At 44.1% G+C, this 17,518-nt stretch overlaps 1 protein-coding gene across 1 annotated transcript; it reads right to left on the reverse strand.

The window, feature by feature from the left end:
- Positions 1–273: 273 nt before the first annotated feature.
- On the reverse strand, positions 274–17,507 carry LOC122938196 (39S ribosomal protein L38, mitochondrial-like). Its single transcript, XM_044293557.1, has 9 exons — positions 17,408–17,507; positions 14,573–14,752; positions 13,181–13,318; positions 11,493–11,701; positions 11,083–11,155; positions 8,879–8,924; positions 8,644–8,802; positions 7,937–8,073; positions 274–820 (listed from the first exon to the last, which is right to left on the reverse strand). Exons 1-9 carry the CDS (start codon positions 17,469–17,471, stop codon positions 684–686), a joined length of 1,143 nt encoding a protein of 380 aa, XP_044149492.1. The 5' UTR covers positions 17,472–17,507; the 3' UTR covers positions 274–683.
- Between the last annotated feature and the right edge of the window lie 11 nt (positions 17,508–17,518).

Raw genomic sequence — 17,518 nt, forward strand, 5'->3', positions numbered from 1 at the left:
ACTATAAAAGTTGGGACACGTTCCCCGTGGGTCCGGCAGCCTCCCTCCTCTAACCCGCAGTGTCCTAACTGGTGACAACAGTAGTAAAACATGCAATGCAGCTGAACTAATGCCTTATGGTACTGCCGGGGCTGACAGTAGAATTTAGGGAGTGGAAGAAAAGGACATGATTCAAGAGAACCAAAAAGAAAGATAGCAAGTGAAGCTGCATATTACATCCACACTGTGGAGGTATACACGATACTGTATATCTGAGACTTGTAAGACAGAAAATTACATCAAATTCTGCACTTTTATGGTCAGAAAATCTTAACTTCACCAAACGTGACTTTCTTCTCCTTAGGAAACACATGCAGTTTTAAAACAGGAGAGAACTGTGTATAGCAGTGACCTATCCACAACTGGAGTTTATAACCAAGGAACAGAAATTGTTATCAACTTTTTTAATACAAAAACTTCTGATGTAACCATTTTCTTCCCGGGGCAGCAGACGTATGCCTGTAAAAGATGGTTCCCTTGTTCTATTGTGTGTCATTAGCACGTGCCCGTGTACAGACATTTACAGTGATTTGCAGGAAGTTCCATATAGATGGCGGCACTGTGTGACCTGAGCACGAGCAGAAAGTCCATCAGTCAGGTAATCATCTCTGGTTGAAAAACAAGCTCCGATCTGTCTCCCTGTATTAGTAAATGCCATATGTCGGCTCATCAGAGTCCCGGTATCGGTCCAAATATCTTAGAGGCTGAAGATGAGGAAATTTCACTTGTGGTGTATGATAAACTGGGGGGAACTGGTGATCAAAGATGGGTTCCTTCATATCTAGGAGGACAGAAGAAAATCTGGTCATTCAATTGCATTGCACATATTTTCAGTAGCAGTAAATGGCGTCCCAATGTGATACTGTCATGAGGTAATGATTCTCCCTTGGTCTCGGACAATGTTTCATGTGAAAACAAAGACCTCCTTCGGAAAGGAAGAAAACTGCCCTCTAGTGCCAAAGATAGGCGGTTACCTGTAAGTCAGTGTGTGACTGTCTAATCCCTTAAAGACCGGCCTGTTTTAGTCCTTAACCACTTCAGCCCCGCTAGGTGAAACCCCCTTCATGACCAGAGCACTTTTTACACTTCGGCACTACACTCCTTTCACCGTTTATCGCTCGGTCATGCAACTTACCACCCAAATGAATTTTACCTCCTTTTCTTCTCACTAATAGAGCTTTCATTTGGTGGTATTTCATTGCTGCTGACATTTTTACTTTTTTTGTTATTAATCAAAATGTAACGATTTTTTTGCAAAAAAATGACATTTTTCACTTTCAGCTGTAAAATTTTGCAAAAAAAACGACATCCATATATAAATTTTTCGCCAAATTTATTGTTCTACATGTCTTTGATAAAAAAAAAATGTTTGGGCAAAAAAAAAAATGGTTTGGGTAAAAGTTATAGCGTTTACACACTATGGTACAAAAATGTGAATTTCCGCTTTTTGAAACAGCTCTGACTTTCTGAGCACCTGTCATGATTCCTGAGGTTCTACAATGCCCAAACAGTAGAAAACCCCCACAAATGACCCCATTTCGGAAAGTAGACACCCTAAGGTATTCGCTGATGGGCAAAGTGAGTTCATAGAACTTTTTATTTTTTGTCACAAGTTAGCGGAAAATGATGATGATTTTTTATTTTTATTTTTTTCTTACAAAGTCTCATATTCCACTAACTTGCGACAAAAAATAAAAAATTCTAGGAACTCGCCATGCCCCTCACGGAATACCTTGGGGTGTCTTCTTTCCAAAATGTGGTCACTTGTGGCGTAGTTATACTGCCCTGGCAATTTAGGGGCCCAAATGTGTGAGAAGAACTTTGCAATCAAAATGTGTAAAAAATGACCGGTGAAATCCAAAAGGTGCACTTTGGAATATGTGCCCCTTTGCCCACCTTGGCTGCAAAAAAGTGTCACACATCTGGTATCGCCGTACTCAGGAGAAGTTGGGGAATGTGTTTTGGGGTGTTATTTTACATATACCCATGCTGGGTGAGAAAAATATCTTGGTCAAATGCCAACTTTGTATAAAAAAATGGGAAAAGTTGTCTTTTGCCAAGATATTTCTCTCATCCAGCATGGGTATATGTAAAATGACACCCCAAAACACATTCCCCAACTTCTCCTGAGTACGGCGATACCAGATGTGTCACACTTTTTTGCTGCCAAGGTGGGCAAAGGGGCACACATTCCAGAGAGCACCTTTTGGATTTCACCGGTCATTTTTTACAGATTTTGATTGCAAGGTACTTCTCACACATTTGGGCCCCTAAATTGCCAGGGCAGTATAACTACGCCACAAGTGACCCCATTTTGGAAAGAAGACACCCCAAGGTATTCTGTGAGGGGCATGGCGAGTTCCTAGAATTTTTTTTTTTTGTCGCAAGTTAGTGGAATATGAGACTTTGTAAGGAAAAAAGAAAAAAAAAGAAAAATCATCATTTTCCGCTAAATTGTGACAAAAAATAAAAAATTCTAGGAACTCGGCGTGCCCCTCACGGAATACCTTGGGGTGTCTTCTTTCCAAAATGGGGTCACTTGTGGGGTAGTTATACTGCCCTGGCAATTTAGGGGCCCAAATGTGTAAGAAGTACCTTGCAATCAAAATGTGTAAAAAATGGCCGGTGAAATCCGAAAGGTGCACTTTGGAATATGTGCCCCTTTGCCCACCTTGGCTGCAAAAAAGTGTCACACATGTGGTATCGCCGTACTCAGGAGAAGTTGGGGAATGTGTTTTGGGGTGTCATTTTACATATACCCATGCTGGGTGAGAGAAATATCTTGGCAAAAGACAACTTTTCCTATTTTTTTATACAAAGTTGGCATTTGACCAAGATATTTTTCTCACCCAGCATGGGTATATGTAAAATGACTCCCCAAAACACATTCCCCAACTTCTCCTGAGTACGGCGATACCAGATGTGTCACACTTTTTTGCAGCCTAGATGCGCAAAGGGGCCCAAATTCCTTTTAGGAGGGCATTTTTAGACATTTGGATCCCAGACTTCTTCTCACACTTTCGGGCCCCTAAAAAGCCAGGGCAGTATAAATACCCCACATGTGACCCCACTTTGGAAAGAAGACACCCCAAGGTATTCAATGAGGGGCCTGGCGAGTTCCTAGAAATTTTTTATTTTTTGCATAAGTTAGCGGAAATTGATTTTTTTGGTTTTTTTCTCACAAAGTCTCACTTTCCGCTAACTTAGGACAAAAATTTCAATCTTTCATGGACTCAATATGCCCCTCACGGAATACCTTGGGGTGTCTTCTTTCCGAAATGGGGTCACATGTGGGGTATTTATACTGCCCTGGCTTTTTAGGGGCCCTAAAGCGTGAGAAGAAGTCTGGAATATAAATGTCTAAAAATGTTTACGCATTTGGATTCCGTGAGGGGTATGGTGCGTCCATGGGAGATTTTATTTTTTGACACAAGTTAGTAGAATATGAGACTTAGTAAGAAAAAACAAAAACAAAAACAAACAAAAAATTTCCGCTAACTTGTGCCAAAAAAAATGTCTGAATGGAGCCTTACAGGGGGGGGTGATCAATGACAGGGGGGGTGATCAATGACAGGGGGGTGATCAATGACAGGGGGGTGATCAATGACAGGGGGGTAATCACCCATATAGACTCCCGGATCACCCCCCTGTCATTGATCACGCCCCTGGTAAGGCTCCATTCAGACGTCCGTATAATTTTTACGGATCCATGGATACATGGATCGGATCCACAAAACACATGCGGACGTCTGAATGGAGCCTTACAGGGGGGTTATCAATGACAGGGGGTGATCAGGGTGATCACCCCCCTGTCACTGATCACCCCCCCTGTAAGGCTCCATTCAGACATCCGCATGATTTTTTACGGATCCATGGATACATGGATCGGATCCACAAAACACATGCGGACGTCTGAATGGAGCCTTACAGGGGGGTTATCAATGACAGGGGGTGATCAGGGTGATCACCCCCCTGTCACTGATCACCCCCCCTGTAAGGCTCCATTCAGACATCCGCATGATTTTTTACGGATCCATGGATACATGGATCGGATCTACAAAACACATGCGGACGTCTGAATGGAGCCTTACAGGGGGGTTATCAATGACAGGGGGGTGATCAGGGAGTGTATATGGGTGATCACCCGCCTGTCATTGATCACCCCCTGTAAGGCTCCATTCAGACGTCCGCATGTGTTTTGCGGATCCGATCCATGTATCCATGGATCCGTAAAAATCATGCGGACGTCTGAATGGAGCCTTACAGGGGGGTGATCAATGACAGGGGGTGATCAGGGAGTGTATATGGGTGATCACCCGCCTGTCATTGATCACCCCCCTGTAAGGCTCCATTTAGACGTCCGTATGCGTTTTGCGGATCCGATCCATGTATCCATGGATCCGTAAAAATCATGCGGACGTCTGAATGGAGCCTTACAGGGGGGTGATCAATGACAGGGGGTGATCAGGGAGTGTATATGGGTGATCACCCGCCTGTCATTGATCACCCCCCTGTAAGGCTCCATTTAGACGTCCGTATGCGTTTTGCGGATCCGATCCATGTATCCGTGGATCCGTAAAAATCATACGGACGTCTGAACGGAGCCTGACAGGGGGGTGATCAATGACAGGGCGGTGATCAATGACAGGGGGGTGATCAGGGAGTTTATATGGGGTGATCATGGGTGATCAGGGGTTTATAAGGGGTTAATAAGTGACGGGGGGGGGTGTAGTGTAGTGTGGTGTTTGGTGCGACTGTACTGACCTACCTGAGTCCTCTGGTGGTCGATCCTAACAAAAGGGACCACCAGAGGACCAGGTAGGAGGTATATTAGACGCTGTTATGAAAAAGGAGTCTAATATACCTGTTAGGGGTTAAAAAATTCGGATCTCCAGCCTGCCAGCGAACGATCGCCGCTGGCATGCTGGAGATCCACTCGCTTACCTTCCGTTCCTGTGAGCGCGCGCGCCTGTGTGCGCGCGTTCACAGGAAATCTCGCGTCTCGCGAGATGACGCATATATGCGTGACTGTGCGCCAGCCTGCCACCTCCGGAACGCACATGTGCGTTAGGCGGTCCGGAGGTGGTTAAAGGGGTTGTGCCTTGACAAACACTGCCCTATCCATAAGGCCCCTTGCACACGAGTGTGACGGATTAGGTCCGGATGCGTTCAGTGAAACTCGCACTATTTTGCAAGGAAGTTCAGTCAGTTTTGTCTGCAATTGCGTTCAGTTTTTTCCACAATGTGTTTTGATGCGTTTTTCGAGCGCGTGATGAAAAAACGTGAAGGTTTACAAACAACATCTCTTAGCAACCATCAGTGAAAAACGTATTGCATCCGCACCTGCTTCCGGATGTAATGCGTTTTTCACTGAAGCCCCATTCACCTCTATGGCGCCAAGGCTGCGTGAACTAAACATGCTACATGGTCTGCAGCATCTCCAGACTCGTGTCTCATCAAGCACATCTGGGACACCATAGGTCGGCAATTGCAAAGAGAGCTGTCAGCAGCAGATCTTGATGATTTGCGTGCCCAAGTGCATTCAGCGTGGGAGAAAATTCCTCAGAAAACCACTAATAACCTCATTGATCACATGCCAAGGCATGTAGGTGCGTGTATTTCTTATCATTTGCATATCATTAGCCCGTCTATCGATCCTGTGATTTTCAGAATTCCATGGCTTTTCCTTCTTGGTGTTGCAATTTCAAGCTTGAGGAGTGTATGTATGATATTACTAAATTTTACTACTTTTGTACAATAAAAACTTTTACCATAAAAACAAAAACAACTTTTCGGTCGCTGCATTACAAGGGAATATTTATAACTAACTTTTTAGTCAATGTAATCGTGTGAGGGTTAGTTTGTTGCAGGACCAGTTTGGGGGTATATCTAATATATTGATATTGTATAGAATTTTTTGGGGAGGGGGAGAGGGAAAAAAACATCAAATTTACCATGTTTTTTTCACACCATGTAATATAAATAAGTTAACTCTATTCTATGAATCCTTATGATTGCAGCAGTACTAAATTTGTATTTTTTTTTATGGTGAACTATTTATAAAAAAAAATAAAAAATATAGATATTTTTTTATATTTCCAGTCACATAGCTGTATGAAGGCTTATTTTTTGTGGGACAAGTTGTATTTTCATGCCACAGTTAATTATGGCATAAAATGTAGTAGGAAGCAGGAACAAAAATTCCAAATGGGGTGGAACTGGAAAAAAAAACGCAATCCCTCCACCGTTTTACTCGTTTTGTTCCCACAGCGTTTTGTTTACGGCAAAACTGACCCATGCCCTTCATTCACCATATTCTGACCCCCATAAGTTTTTTATACTTATGTCTACTAAGCTGTTTAGAGGTTATTTTTTTGTTGGACAATTAACAGTTTTTATTGATAGCATTTTGGAGTGTGCATGACTTTTGGATAACATTTTATTTCATTTTTTGGGGGTAAGAGAAGCAATGAAAAAATGGCAAATCGGCCATTTTGACCCTTTTTTCCGTTACGGCATTTGCTGTTTTGTATTTTTTATTTTAATATTACGGGCGTTTTCTGTTGCGGTAATACCTAGGATGTTTATATTTATTGTTATTTAGGTTTGTTTTTTTTTGTATTCGGGAGTGATTTAAACTTTTCCGATTTAAATATATATATATATATTTATTTATTTTTTATCATTTTAAGGCTCATAAATGACCTTACAAATGATGTGTTTTTTATTTTATTTTGACCTATAAGGGATTAAAAAAAAATAAAAAAATCACAATTTCTTAGCATTTTGCTCATTTCTTATGTTGGCCTGCCATCTGGTGGCCAAAATAAGAATTGCAGCATTAATGCTCCGAATTTCTTTGTAGAGACTCAGCGCATGTACTGAAGTCCCGTTTTTGCGCATTTAGGTGCCGTGTTCTCACTTGATCACGGCATCTAAAGCATTTAATTACCGCGATCGGCATTACTGCCGGTTGCGGTAATTAGCTGCAGGTAATTATACTTGCTGGACGTGACACCCACTGCACTCGCGAGTGGGCGACATGCTTGCACAGCGCTACCAGTACATGTACATGTACAGCGCTGGTAGCGAAAAGGGCTTTATGTATTTTGTTTTTCATGGGGGTATACTTTTTGTTAAAATGTACTGTCTAACAACGTAATAGATCTCAGCCCTGGCCTAATAGGCGATTACTAAGCGCAGACATGAAGAGTTGTTGGTAGGCTGCCATCAGCACCCTTCAACCGTGTTGTGGTGGGCTGACAGAATGAATCTGCCCCCCCTCTGTGAAACACCTTAGATGCAGCGGTCTTTATTGACCATGGCATCTAAGGGGTTAAATGGTGACGACTGGAGGTTTTTCTAACCTCTGCCATTAGTGCAGGGCTACGGCCGAATATTACAGTCATTGGCTCACTCCTGACTGCACTGGCACAGCTGTTGTGCCAGTGGAATAGCAGCATCACTATGCTCATTCTGATGCCTGCTGCTCAGGGCATGCATACTTAGCTTACGACTAATTCTACAGTCATGTGTTACTCAGGCTACAATCGGGTTTAGTTTGTAGTCTGAGACAATGGTCATGGTTGCAAAATTACACACTCCCTTTAACTACATGTACAATGAGAGGTTATAACCTTTTCTACTACACTCTCGCCGTGTTCTACTCGCCGTGATTTCCTGGAGCTACAGGAAATACAGCAGCAGCACACAGCTCTCCTGTACTCACCGCAGACCAATTGCTCTCTGTCTACACCAATACACTGTAACAACGCCATCTGTGCGAAAGGAAGACAACCTTTTTGATGCAGTACTTACTGGACTAGAAACAAATTGCAATTCCCTTCAGAAAGCAGAGAACATGAGAGAAGTTCTGGGATCGGCACATTGCACTTACTGAGTATATTGTGGAACACATTGGTCACGCTGTCGTCCCATGCACACTGGAAGAAGGCCAGGCCTGCTGGGGTGATCTTGTCCTCGTACTTTCTGTAGAAATCCAAAGTCTTGAATGTTCTTAACTTCAGGCTGTGACTGTAAGACATTTACAAATTAGGCTACTTTCACACCTGCGTCCGGTGCGGATGCGTCTTGTATCTGCACAGATGGATCCGCGCCAATAATGCAAACGCTTGTATCCGTTCAGAAAGGATCCGTTTGCATTATTCTTTTTAAAAAAAATAGCCGAAGTCAAGACAGATCTGTCTTGACTTACATTGAAAGTCAATGGAGGATGGATCCATTTTCAATTGCACCATATTGTGTCAGTGAAAACGGATCTGTCCCCGTTGACTTACATTGTAAGTCAGGATGGATCCCTTTGGCTGCGCATCGTCAGGCGGACACCAAAACTCTGCAGGCTGCGTTTTAGTGTCCACCTCAAAAGCGGAACGGAGACTAAACGCAGCCAAACTGATGCATTCTGAACAGATCCTTATCCATTCAGAATGCATTGGGGCTGAACTGATCCGTTTTGGGCCGCTTGTGAGAGCCCTGAAACGGATCTCACAAGCAAACCCAAAAAACGCCAGTGTGAAAGTAGCCTAAACAATCTGCATCTAAATAAAACCAGGAGCATCACCTTAAAATAAAAAAATGTTTTACCAAGGGTTTGGACGCAACTCATCCTTGAAATCAATGCGTTGCTCTTGCTTGAACAGGATGAATATGTATCTGTGGTATCCTGTGCCTTTAGCAGGAAATGCGGGGAAGTAGTGACACAGCTCTTCTCCAGAAAATACTGCGTTACCAGGAATGTTACCTCTACAGAAAACCAAACACGACATAAGAATAGAAGCAGCAGAGTGCAATATAAGGAGCACATGAGACAGATACTCACACCAGCCAGTGCACATATTCGGAGTCTGTCTCCCTCAAGTGGCCATCTGGAAGTACAGCACAGAATTAAAGTGAGCTCATCATGAATCTTATCACTAGACCTTAAGGGTCCATTCACACGTCCACATGTGTTTTGCGGATCCACAAAACACTGACACCAGCAATGTGTGTTTCGCATTTTGCGGACCGCACATCACCGGCACTTAATAGAAAATGCCTATTCTTGTCCGCAATTGCGGACAAGAATAGGACATGTTCTATCTTTTTCGGGATCAGAATTGCGGACCCGGAAGTGCAAGTCGGCATTTCCGGATCCGGGCCGTACATCGTGCGGCCCCATAGAAATGAATGGGTCCGCAATTCCGTTCCGCAAAATGCGGACCAGAATTGCGGACTTGTGAATGGAGCCTTAGGAAATGCTAAAGTCACACAGATCTCTGGATGCATAAAAGTCTCATATAAGTAACTGCTGGGAACGTCCAGAAGACCCTGAAACAATCTGTGGATGTTCAAGGGATTTCCACTAAACTTCACCAGAATAATCGCTAGTGAAATTGACTTGTCACATGCAGAGGCGCACATGCTCCTTAACCCCTTCTGGACCAAGACATTTTTCACCTACCTGACACAGCCTAATATTGAAAATCTAAAACTTTATGTGGTGATAACTTTGGAATGCTTTTACTTACCCAAACAATTCTGAGATTTTTTTTCCCCATGACATAGTACGGATGGAGTAGATTTAACACTCCTGTTTTCTGAGATTTCTGAGTTGTGTTATCTAATCTAAGCAAACACCTTCAGTTGCTTTTCAATGGCTTTTGTCTCAAGATAACACTAAGAGTTAAGAAATTTGAGTTGGAGTGCTAACCCCGCTACATCTGTACTTCATGTTACTGGTAAATTTTGGTTGATATGAATTACGGTAACTTTATTTATAAAACAAAATCTAAAATTTACAGGAAATTTGGAAAAATTTACAATTTTGGAAACTTGAATTTCTCTGCACTTTATACATAAAGTGATACCTCACAAAATCGTTATTACTTAACATTTCCCGTATGTCTACTTTTTGTTGGCATCATTTTGTAAATGTCATTTAATTTTTTTCAGACATTAGAAAGTTTAGAATTTTAGAAGCTATTTTTTTTAATTTTCAAGAAAATTTCCAAAGTCAACTTTAAGGACCAACTGACATCTGAAGTTACTTCAAGATAGAAACCACCTATAAAAGGACCCCATTTTAGAAACTACACCCCTCAAAAAACTGATTTTAGAACGTTGTAAACCCTTTAGGTGCTCCACTGGAATTAAAGCAAAATGGTGCTGAAAATTATCAAAAAAAAATTTGCGCGCAGATTTTCCATTTTAATCCATTTTTTCTTATAAGGCTACTTTCACACTTGCGTTCGGGGCTCCGCTTGTGAGTTCCGTTTAAAGGCTCTCACAAGCGGCCCCGAACGCATCCATACTGCCCCAATGCATTCTGAGTGGATGCGGATCCGCTCAGAATGCATCAGTCTGGCAGCGTTTGACCTCCGCTCAGCAGGCGGATGTCCGCCTGGCCGTGCGGAGGCAAACGGATCCGTCCAGACTTACAATGTAAGTCAATGGGGACGGATCCGTTTGAAGTTGACACACTGTGGCTCAATTTTCAAACGGATCCGTCCCCCATTGACTTTCAATGTAAAGTCAAAACGGATCCGTTTGCACTATCATGAAAAAAATAAAATAATTAAAAACATTTTTTTTTTTGTTCATGGTAATGCAAACGGATCCGTTCTGAACGGATCTAAGCGTTTGCATTATAGGTGCGGATCCGTCTGTGCAGATACCAGACGGATCTGCACCTAAACGCAGGTGTGAAAGTAGCCTAACTCAGCAAGGCTTAACAGCAAAACAAACCTGAATATTGATTACCCTGATTCCGCAGTTGGAGGTTTGCAAGGACCCATCGATCGCATGGCTCTTGCTTCTGCCAGTGTGTTCCGATATAGCAGATAGTTCACCAGTATCTAATCAGTGGGGGTCCTGGGTGTCGGACCCCCAACAATCAGATACTGATGACCTATTTAGAGGATATGCCATCACTAGTAAAATCTCGGAAAACCCTTTAACTGTTTATTTCCATGTGGATTAAAAGTACTTTTTTGTTCACAATGAAGAAACGGATTGTGTAGTACACAAAGATTTTTTCCCACAAACCTGGATTGGTTAGTAATAGGGTCCACAGGGAACCTTCCTCTGCCTTGAATGAAACCTCTGGGGTGGCTGCAGCCTACAAGAAGATAAACCATCAGTCAGGTCATCTCCAAGTTAAACTAGGTTCACATCTGCGGCCAAACTGGTTATTCTGTTCCAGTATAGCAACAAAATCACCAGATAAGGCATTCGCCGGGCACCACCTTCACCTGATCGATCCCATTTTCTATAATTGGGTCTGTTGGATCTCCAGCATGAACACAGGCATTCTGCTGGACAACACACTGACACATGCAGCGGTATTTTGTCCTTTCTTTTACCAGTTTGCAGTGAAAGCTCCTGCCAGAACCTCTATTGCAGATGTGAACCCAGCTTTAGGAGTCTAATATTAGAGTATGATATATGGAAGCCACCTCTTTCGGAGTAACTACATTGCCATAGTAAACAGGCATCACTGCATCCTCTTCTGTATTGTACTGGACTCTTAATGTGACCCTAGGAACAAATGTGGCTTCTCCAAAAAGATCCTGGTACACTGCATAATGCTCTGCCACTCTCTGTATGTGACTGGGGCCACTTGTCCTTTCCCACTCTGCCCGAACTTCATCCAAGGGAATAAGCACTGGAATGAGAAACAAAGACTCAGTGCCCTACAAGCAGAATGATTAACATAGTAAATCATAGTCACATTATATTCAAACAAGCTGTGAGTTCACAGGCAAAACATTTCAATATCAGGTGGCACAGACAAATGGAAACATCCTAAATTCTCCACAGTACAATCTAGTAACACTTGTCGCGCTCAATGGTATACTTCCATAAGAAAGCAATATTGTTACTTCTGTCTGTAGTGGGGATGGAAGTAAACTAATACTGCAGTTTGTCGGTGAAGTGATGGGTCATCGCCGCTTCCTCCGTTTACTGCATATCGCTCATTGAGGTAGACAGGAGAGGAAAAGGCTGAAGCCGTAATAAATTACTTCTGTCTTCTCTTCACTGACAGACAGCAGAGGACCTGACCTCCTTCTGCTAGACTGTAGGAGCTCTAATCCTGTACCATTCATGTAAGGCACTCCAGCACTTGGCTGTGATCAGGTTAAAAAACAAGTAAAACCCCCTTAAACAGCCCATCATAAATCATTCTGTAGAATGTAAGACAATATAGCTTCCTGCCCTGTCTATTAAAGGAACAGAAGTGTATTTCGCATGATATGATTGACAGTCACAAATCTGTTATATGTAGATTTCTCTATGAAATGCTGTATGATCACATACACCTTGGGGGGGGGGGGGGGATTTATCAAGTCCGGCGCTTTCTGTGCCGGTCTTGATATCCCCTGCACTGCCGAAGGATCTACCTAACTAATGACGAGCTCAGGCCTAATCATATTATCAATTAGACGCATCCTCAGGCAGCCCGTGCCCTAAAACAGAAATGTACAACAGCTCAGATTTGCCTTCATTTACACAGGAAAACTGGGGTAAATGAAGATAAATTTGTCATGGCTGTTGGCCACACCCTTTGCCGTCCTTGACAGGCCTCCTTTTGAAAAAGTGGAGAGGACGGTGTAAAACGAGGCACTTGCGACTTTCACAAACACACAGCTTGCGACTTTTTAAAGCCATTTTTCTGGTGCAAAGTAGATGATAAATCTCTCCCTTTGTGTTTCCGGAATTAACAGTCCCTTTTGCATCAAAAAGAGCAGACTGGCCCTCATCAGACCTAGGGGATGTAGGATTTGGGTTCATACTGTTACATAAAACTTACACTGGGCCCGAGTTATCAAAACAGATGCAAAGGAAGCGTTTGCAAAGTTTTAAAAGGCCTTTATAATCTGGCAGCTGACCGCTTACTGTCTACGGGCCCAGCTTTTTTTTTCCCACTAGTTTTGAGAAGTGTCCCCCGCTATGTCACCTTCTTCTTACAGATATAAAATAGCGTGAGCACAGTATGGAAACTATAGGAAGATTCCTCGGTGACGACATCTCTGAGTAGTAACAGGATAAAACAGCGCCATGACGTTTCCTTTGATCTCTATGAAGAGCCCTGGTTCTAGAGAGACCAGGCATACATAAAGAAACACCAAACCAGATGTCCTACATGTGCGCTGGCGTGAGGCTTTTTCGAGCTCTGGGTTTTTGTGATTTCCTTCCAGCACTTCCTTCTGGGCCTTTAGTCTTTCTGTCACAGAAGAGGACACCCATGGGAAGCCAATGTCAATCTTCTGCACGCCTTCACCTAGAAGACATATAAAAAGAGGATTTTTTCCTTTGAATCAGCAAAAAGAGCAGTGCTGGGTTTTCCCATTTCATGTCCATTAGGATAGGCCACCATTATCACATCGGTGGGGGTCTGACTCTTAATTGGACGGGGGCTGCAGCCTCTTCATAGTTCTGTAGTGACTGTGTGTGGTACTGCACATAGCTCACTGTGACGGGGCTGCAGTACCAGATACAGCCATTACAGAATGTACCGAGCCCCTGGCACTATCTACGTCCACTTTCACCTTAGCGTTTCTATTCTCCGGTATTGAGATCCGTCATAGGGGCTCAATACCGAAAAAAAATGCTTCAGTTTTGTCCCCATTCACTGTCAATGGGGACATAACGGAACTGAACAGGACAGAATTGAGTGCTCCAAAATGCATTCCATTCTCATACCAGAGAGCAGCATGCTGCGGTTTTCTTTCTGTCCTGGGATGCGGAGCAAGACGGATTCGTCATAACTCACAATGCAAGTCAATGCACGGATCCGTTTAACTCTGACATTATTTGACACAATAGAAAACTGACCCGTTCCCCATTAACTTTCAATGGAGTTCATGACGGATCCATCTTGGCTATGTTAAAGATAATACAACCGGATCCATTTATAACGGATGCAGACGGTTGTATTATATTTAACGGAAGCGTTTTTGCTGAACCCTGCCGGATCCCATAAAAACGCTAGGGTGAAAGTAGCCTAAGGGTCCATTCACACGTCCGTATTGTATTGCGGATCCGCAATACACCCGGCTGGCACCCCCATAGAAATGCCTATTCTTGTCCGCAATTATGGACAAGAATAGGACATGTTCTATTTTTTTTTTCCGGAGCTGCGGACCGGAAGATCGGGGCCACGCTCAAGAAATGCAGATGCATAGAGCACATAGTGTGCTCTCCGCATTCATTCCATCCCCATAGAGAATGAATTGCGGAACGGATGCGGACCCATTTGCGGATGTGTGAATAGAGCTTAATAGTGATGCCCTATCCTACGAGCCCCCGACAGTATAGTTTTTCCTGAACCCTCTATTCTCTCCCAGAAGTCACTTGGATTGCACAGTCCAGTAGGCATCAGTGTCAGATCCAGTCCCGTCACATGAGTAGAGCCAAGCATCAGTCAGAAATCAGTTTTATTACCTTCATGCTGCACAATACTGATCCTTAGTATGAACTGTTTGAGCCAAGCAGCCCGGTACACTGGGGGTAGGGGCCGATAGTGACACTTTACCTTTGCTCGGGTACAGGAACTGCCTGTACGTCCTCCACCAGTTTGTCTTCTTGCTCTCTCGGTCAGCTTGTCGGTAATACTTTATGAAGCTGCGATACTTCTTCAGTGACTCCAAATCCTTATCCCTAAACTGGTCATTGGGAAGGGGGCCCAAAGGAGCGGCTCGGCGGCACAGAGCAGCTGGGGAGAGAATCCACATTGTTAAATGTTCAATAAATACATCTGTAGGGGTCACATCATGAACTTTCACTGGACATTGCAGCCATTACCGTTACTTCAGCCTCCACATTAGCGCTTGGCAGAACAGCTTGTTCACATGTATGTGGTTTTTGCAGCTGATGGTGGGTTGGCCCCTTGATTATATATATACAGCGGGGTGGCAGTGCACACAAAGCCACCTCTCTAACAAAAACGTGGCACCCTAAGTTCTTGGGATTGTGGGAAATCCTAGCAGTCAGACTCCACCAATCAGATACGTCACATAAATTGTACAGAAATGTTAATTGAGGGAAAACCTCTTTTCTGTAAATTGCTCATCAGGGCCCGTCCACATAGAGCAGGACCGCTGCTGCTTTTCTCTGAGGCAAAACCAGGAGCGGATCTTCAAGGGATTTTCCAGGCTTTTAATATTGATGTCCTCAAGATAGGTCATCAATAGTGCTGAGCAAAGCGAGCTCCAGATGCTTCATCCAAAGTCGTTTGTCCAAAACTTCGGAATAATACTGTATGGAGATCCGTCTCCTTACAGTATTAGAATGTATGGGCTGTGATGAGCCGAAGTTCGTGATTTACAAAGTCGCGTGTTACTTCATTGGATAACTTTGGTAGTTGATTTTTAATATGGAAAGCCACTTTAAAACTTGAAACAGAACTCGGCTTTGGTTCCGAGGTACAAGTAGGAACCGAGGCAGAGTTCGGCTTCTTTAAAGTGGTTTTCCATATTAAAAATCAACAACCGAAGTTATTCAACGAAGTAACGCGCGACTTTGTGAATAACGAACTTTGGTTGAGAGCTCATGCATCTCGGTATTAATCCAAAATTGCTCGCTTCGCACAACACAAGTCATCAAAATCAGATTGGCGGGGGTCCGACACCCGGCACCCCTGCCGATCAGCTGTATGAAGAGAAGGCACGAGCCCTCTCCCGTCTCTCTTGCTGTTTGCTATAGACTTAGCAGTAGTGAGCAGGAAGAGAGAAAGGAGACGGTGTGTGCATTCTCTTTATACAGCTGATTGGCAGGGGTGCCAGGTGTCGGACCCCCGCCAATCTGATATTGATGACATACCGTGAAGATAGGTCATCAATATTAAAAGCCCTAAAAACCCCTTTAAACAGTGGAAAAGTAGAAAGGATCATCTAGATCAGGGATGCCCAACCTACGGCCCTCCAGCTGTTTCAAAACTACAACTCCCTGCATGCCCTAATAGTTGTAGGCTGTCCAGGCATGCTGGGAGTTGTAGTTATGCAACAGCTGGAGGGCCGTAGGTTGGGCATCCCTGATCTAGTTGGATTCCAACACGCCCGATCCTTTATTCAGGTGGGAGATCTGCAGCCGCTGGAGAAATCTGCCAGCGACTTCTGCCCCTCACCCTATTAGGTAAGTGTGCATGTCTATGGGAAGTCAGGAGGAATAATGGTCCGGTCATCCCCTTTAGGCTCTGTTCACATCTGCTTTTACAGCTCGGATTTTTTCATATTTGACAGGAAAAACAGCAGTTTATGCAGCGGTATTTATCCCATTAAAATGTCGGTCACTTTGTCGCCAGTGGTATCTGTCATACCACAGATCCGAGTATGTGATGTGATGGGGTCTCCCCAGTCCCACCTGTCTGCATCCAGGGCAACAAAGAACAGAGCGGAGGCCGTGCATGCCTCGAGCTCCGCCGTTTCTCCCATAGACGTGAATGGCGGGAGCTGCGCACAAGTTCCTGACTGGACGCAGTGGCGAGGAGCTGCCTTACCATGTGTGAGGGGGGCATCAAGGGACCCACATTCTGGAGGCAGGACCCGCATCCATCAGACATTTAGATCATATCTTGTGGATATGCCACAAATTTCAGAGACTGGAGTACCCCTTTAATGGAACTGCACATTACAGCCCCATAGATCTGGAATGTGGCCAGGTACTGTCATTAGGCACTGGTCACATTACATTAAGGTCTCCCGTTAGATGTATACATGGGGGGTATTTCCTGACGTATACCTCCAATGAATCCCACAGTATAGATTTAAATGGGCACAGATCACCTATAGAGTCTCATTATGTGGTCCACCACGTTAACCCATACAGCTAACGCAGGGCCTTGTTTTGGCCTTACTGGGGCCTATGAATATATATTTGGCGAGTATATTTAAAGGGCATCTGTCAGCAGTTTTGTACCTATGACACTGGCTGACCAGTTATATGTGCACTTGGCAGCTGAAGGCATCTGCGTTGGTCCCATGTTCATATGTGCCCGCATTGCCCCCGTTGCTCCTAGAGGCTCATTTGCATATAGTAAAACATTACTTTTCTCAGTAATGTGGACACATATGGATATGGGACCAACACAGATGCCTTCAGCTGCCAAGTGCACATGTAACAGGTCAGCCAGTGTCATAGGTACAAAACTGCTGACAGCTGCCCTTTACACGTGAGGGGAATGCCCACTGCTCCTATGACCACAGCCCCAGCTCTGGCGGCCATACTGTATTACACTGCCACTTCAGCTTGTGCCCCTTTCCCTGACAACGTGCGGGTCATCTGACAACGACAGGCAGAAGACGCTCCGGTAACGTGTCTACAGCTGTTAATACAAGTATCATGGCCGCTGCCTCAGTCTTCACTTCCTCACCCGCTGTACTGAGAGTCCTCCCTGTCACCGGCCACACAGACCTTCTAGCCAAGGGCGCCGCCATGTTTCCTGGTCAGTGCGCACAGAAGGAAGGGGCGGAGAAACAGTTAC

The sequence above is a fragment of the Bufo gargarizans genome, chromosome 5 (assembly GCF_014858855.1).
Source record: "Bufo gargarizans isolate SCDJY-AF-19 chromosome 5, ASM1485885v1, whole genome shotgun sequence".
In the NCBI taxonomy this organism is placed as follows: domain Eukaryota; kingdom Metazoa; phylum Chordata; class Amphibia; order Anura; family Bufonidae; genus Bufo; species Bufo gargarizans.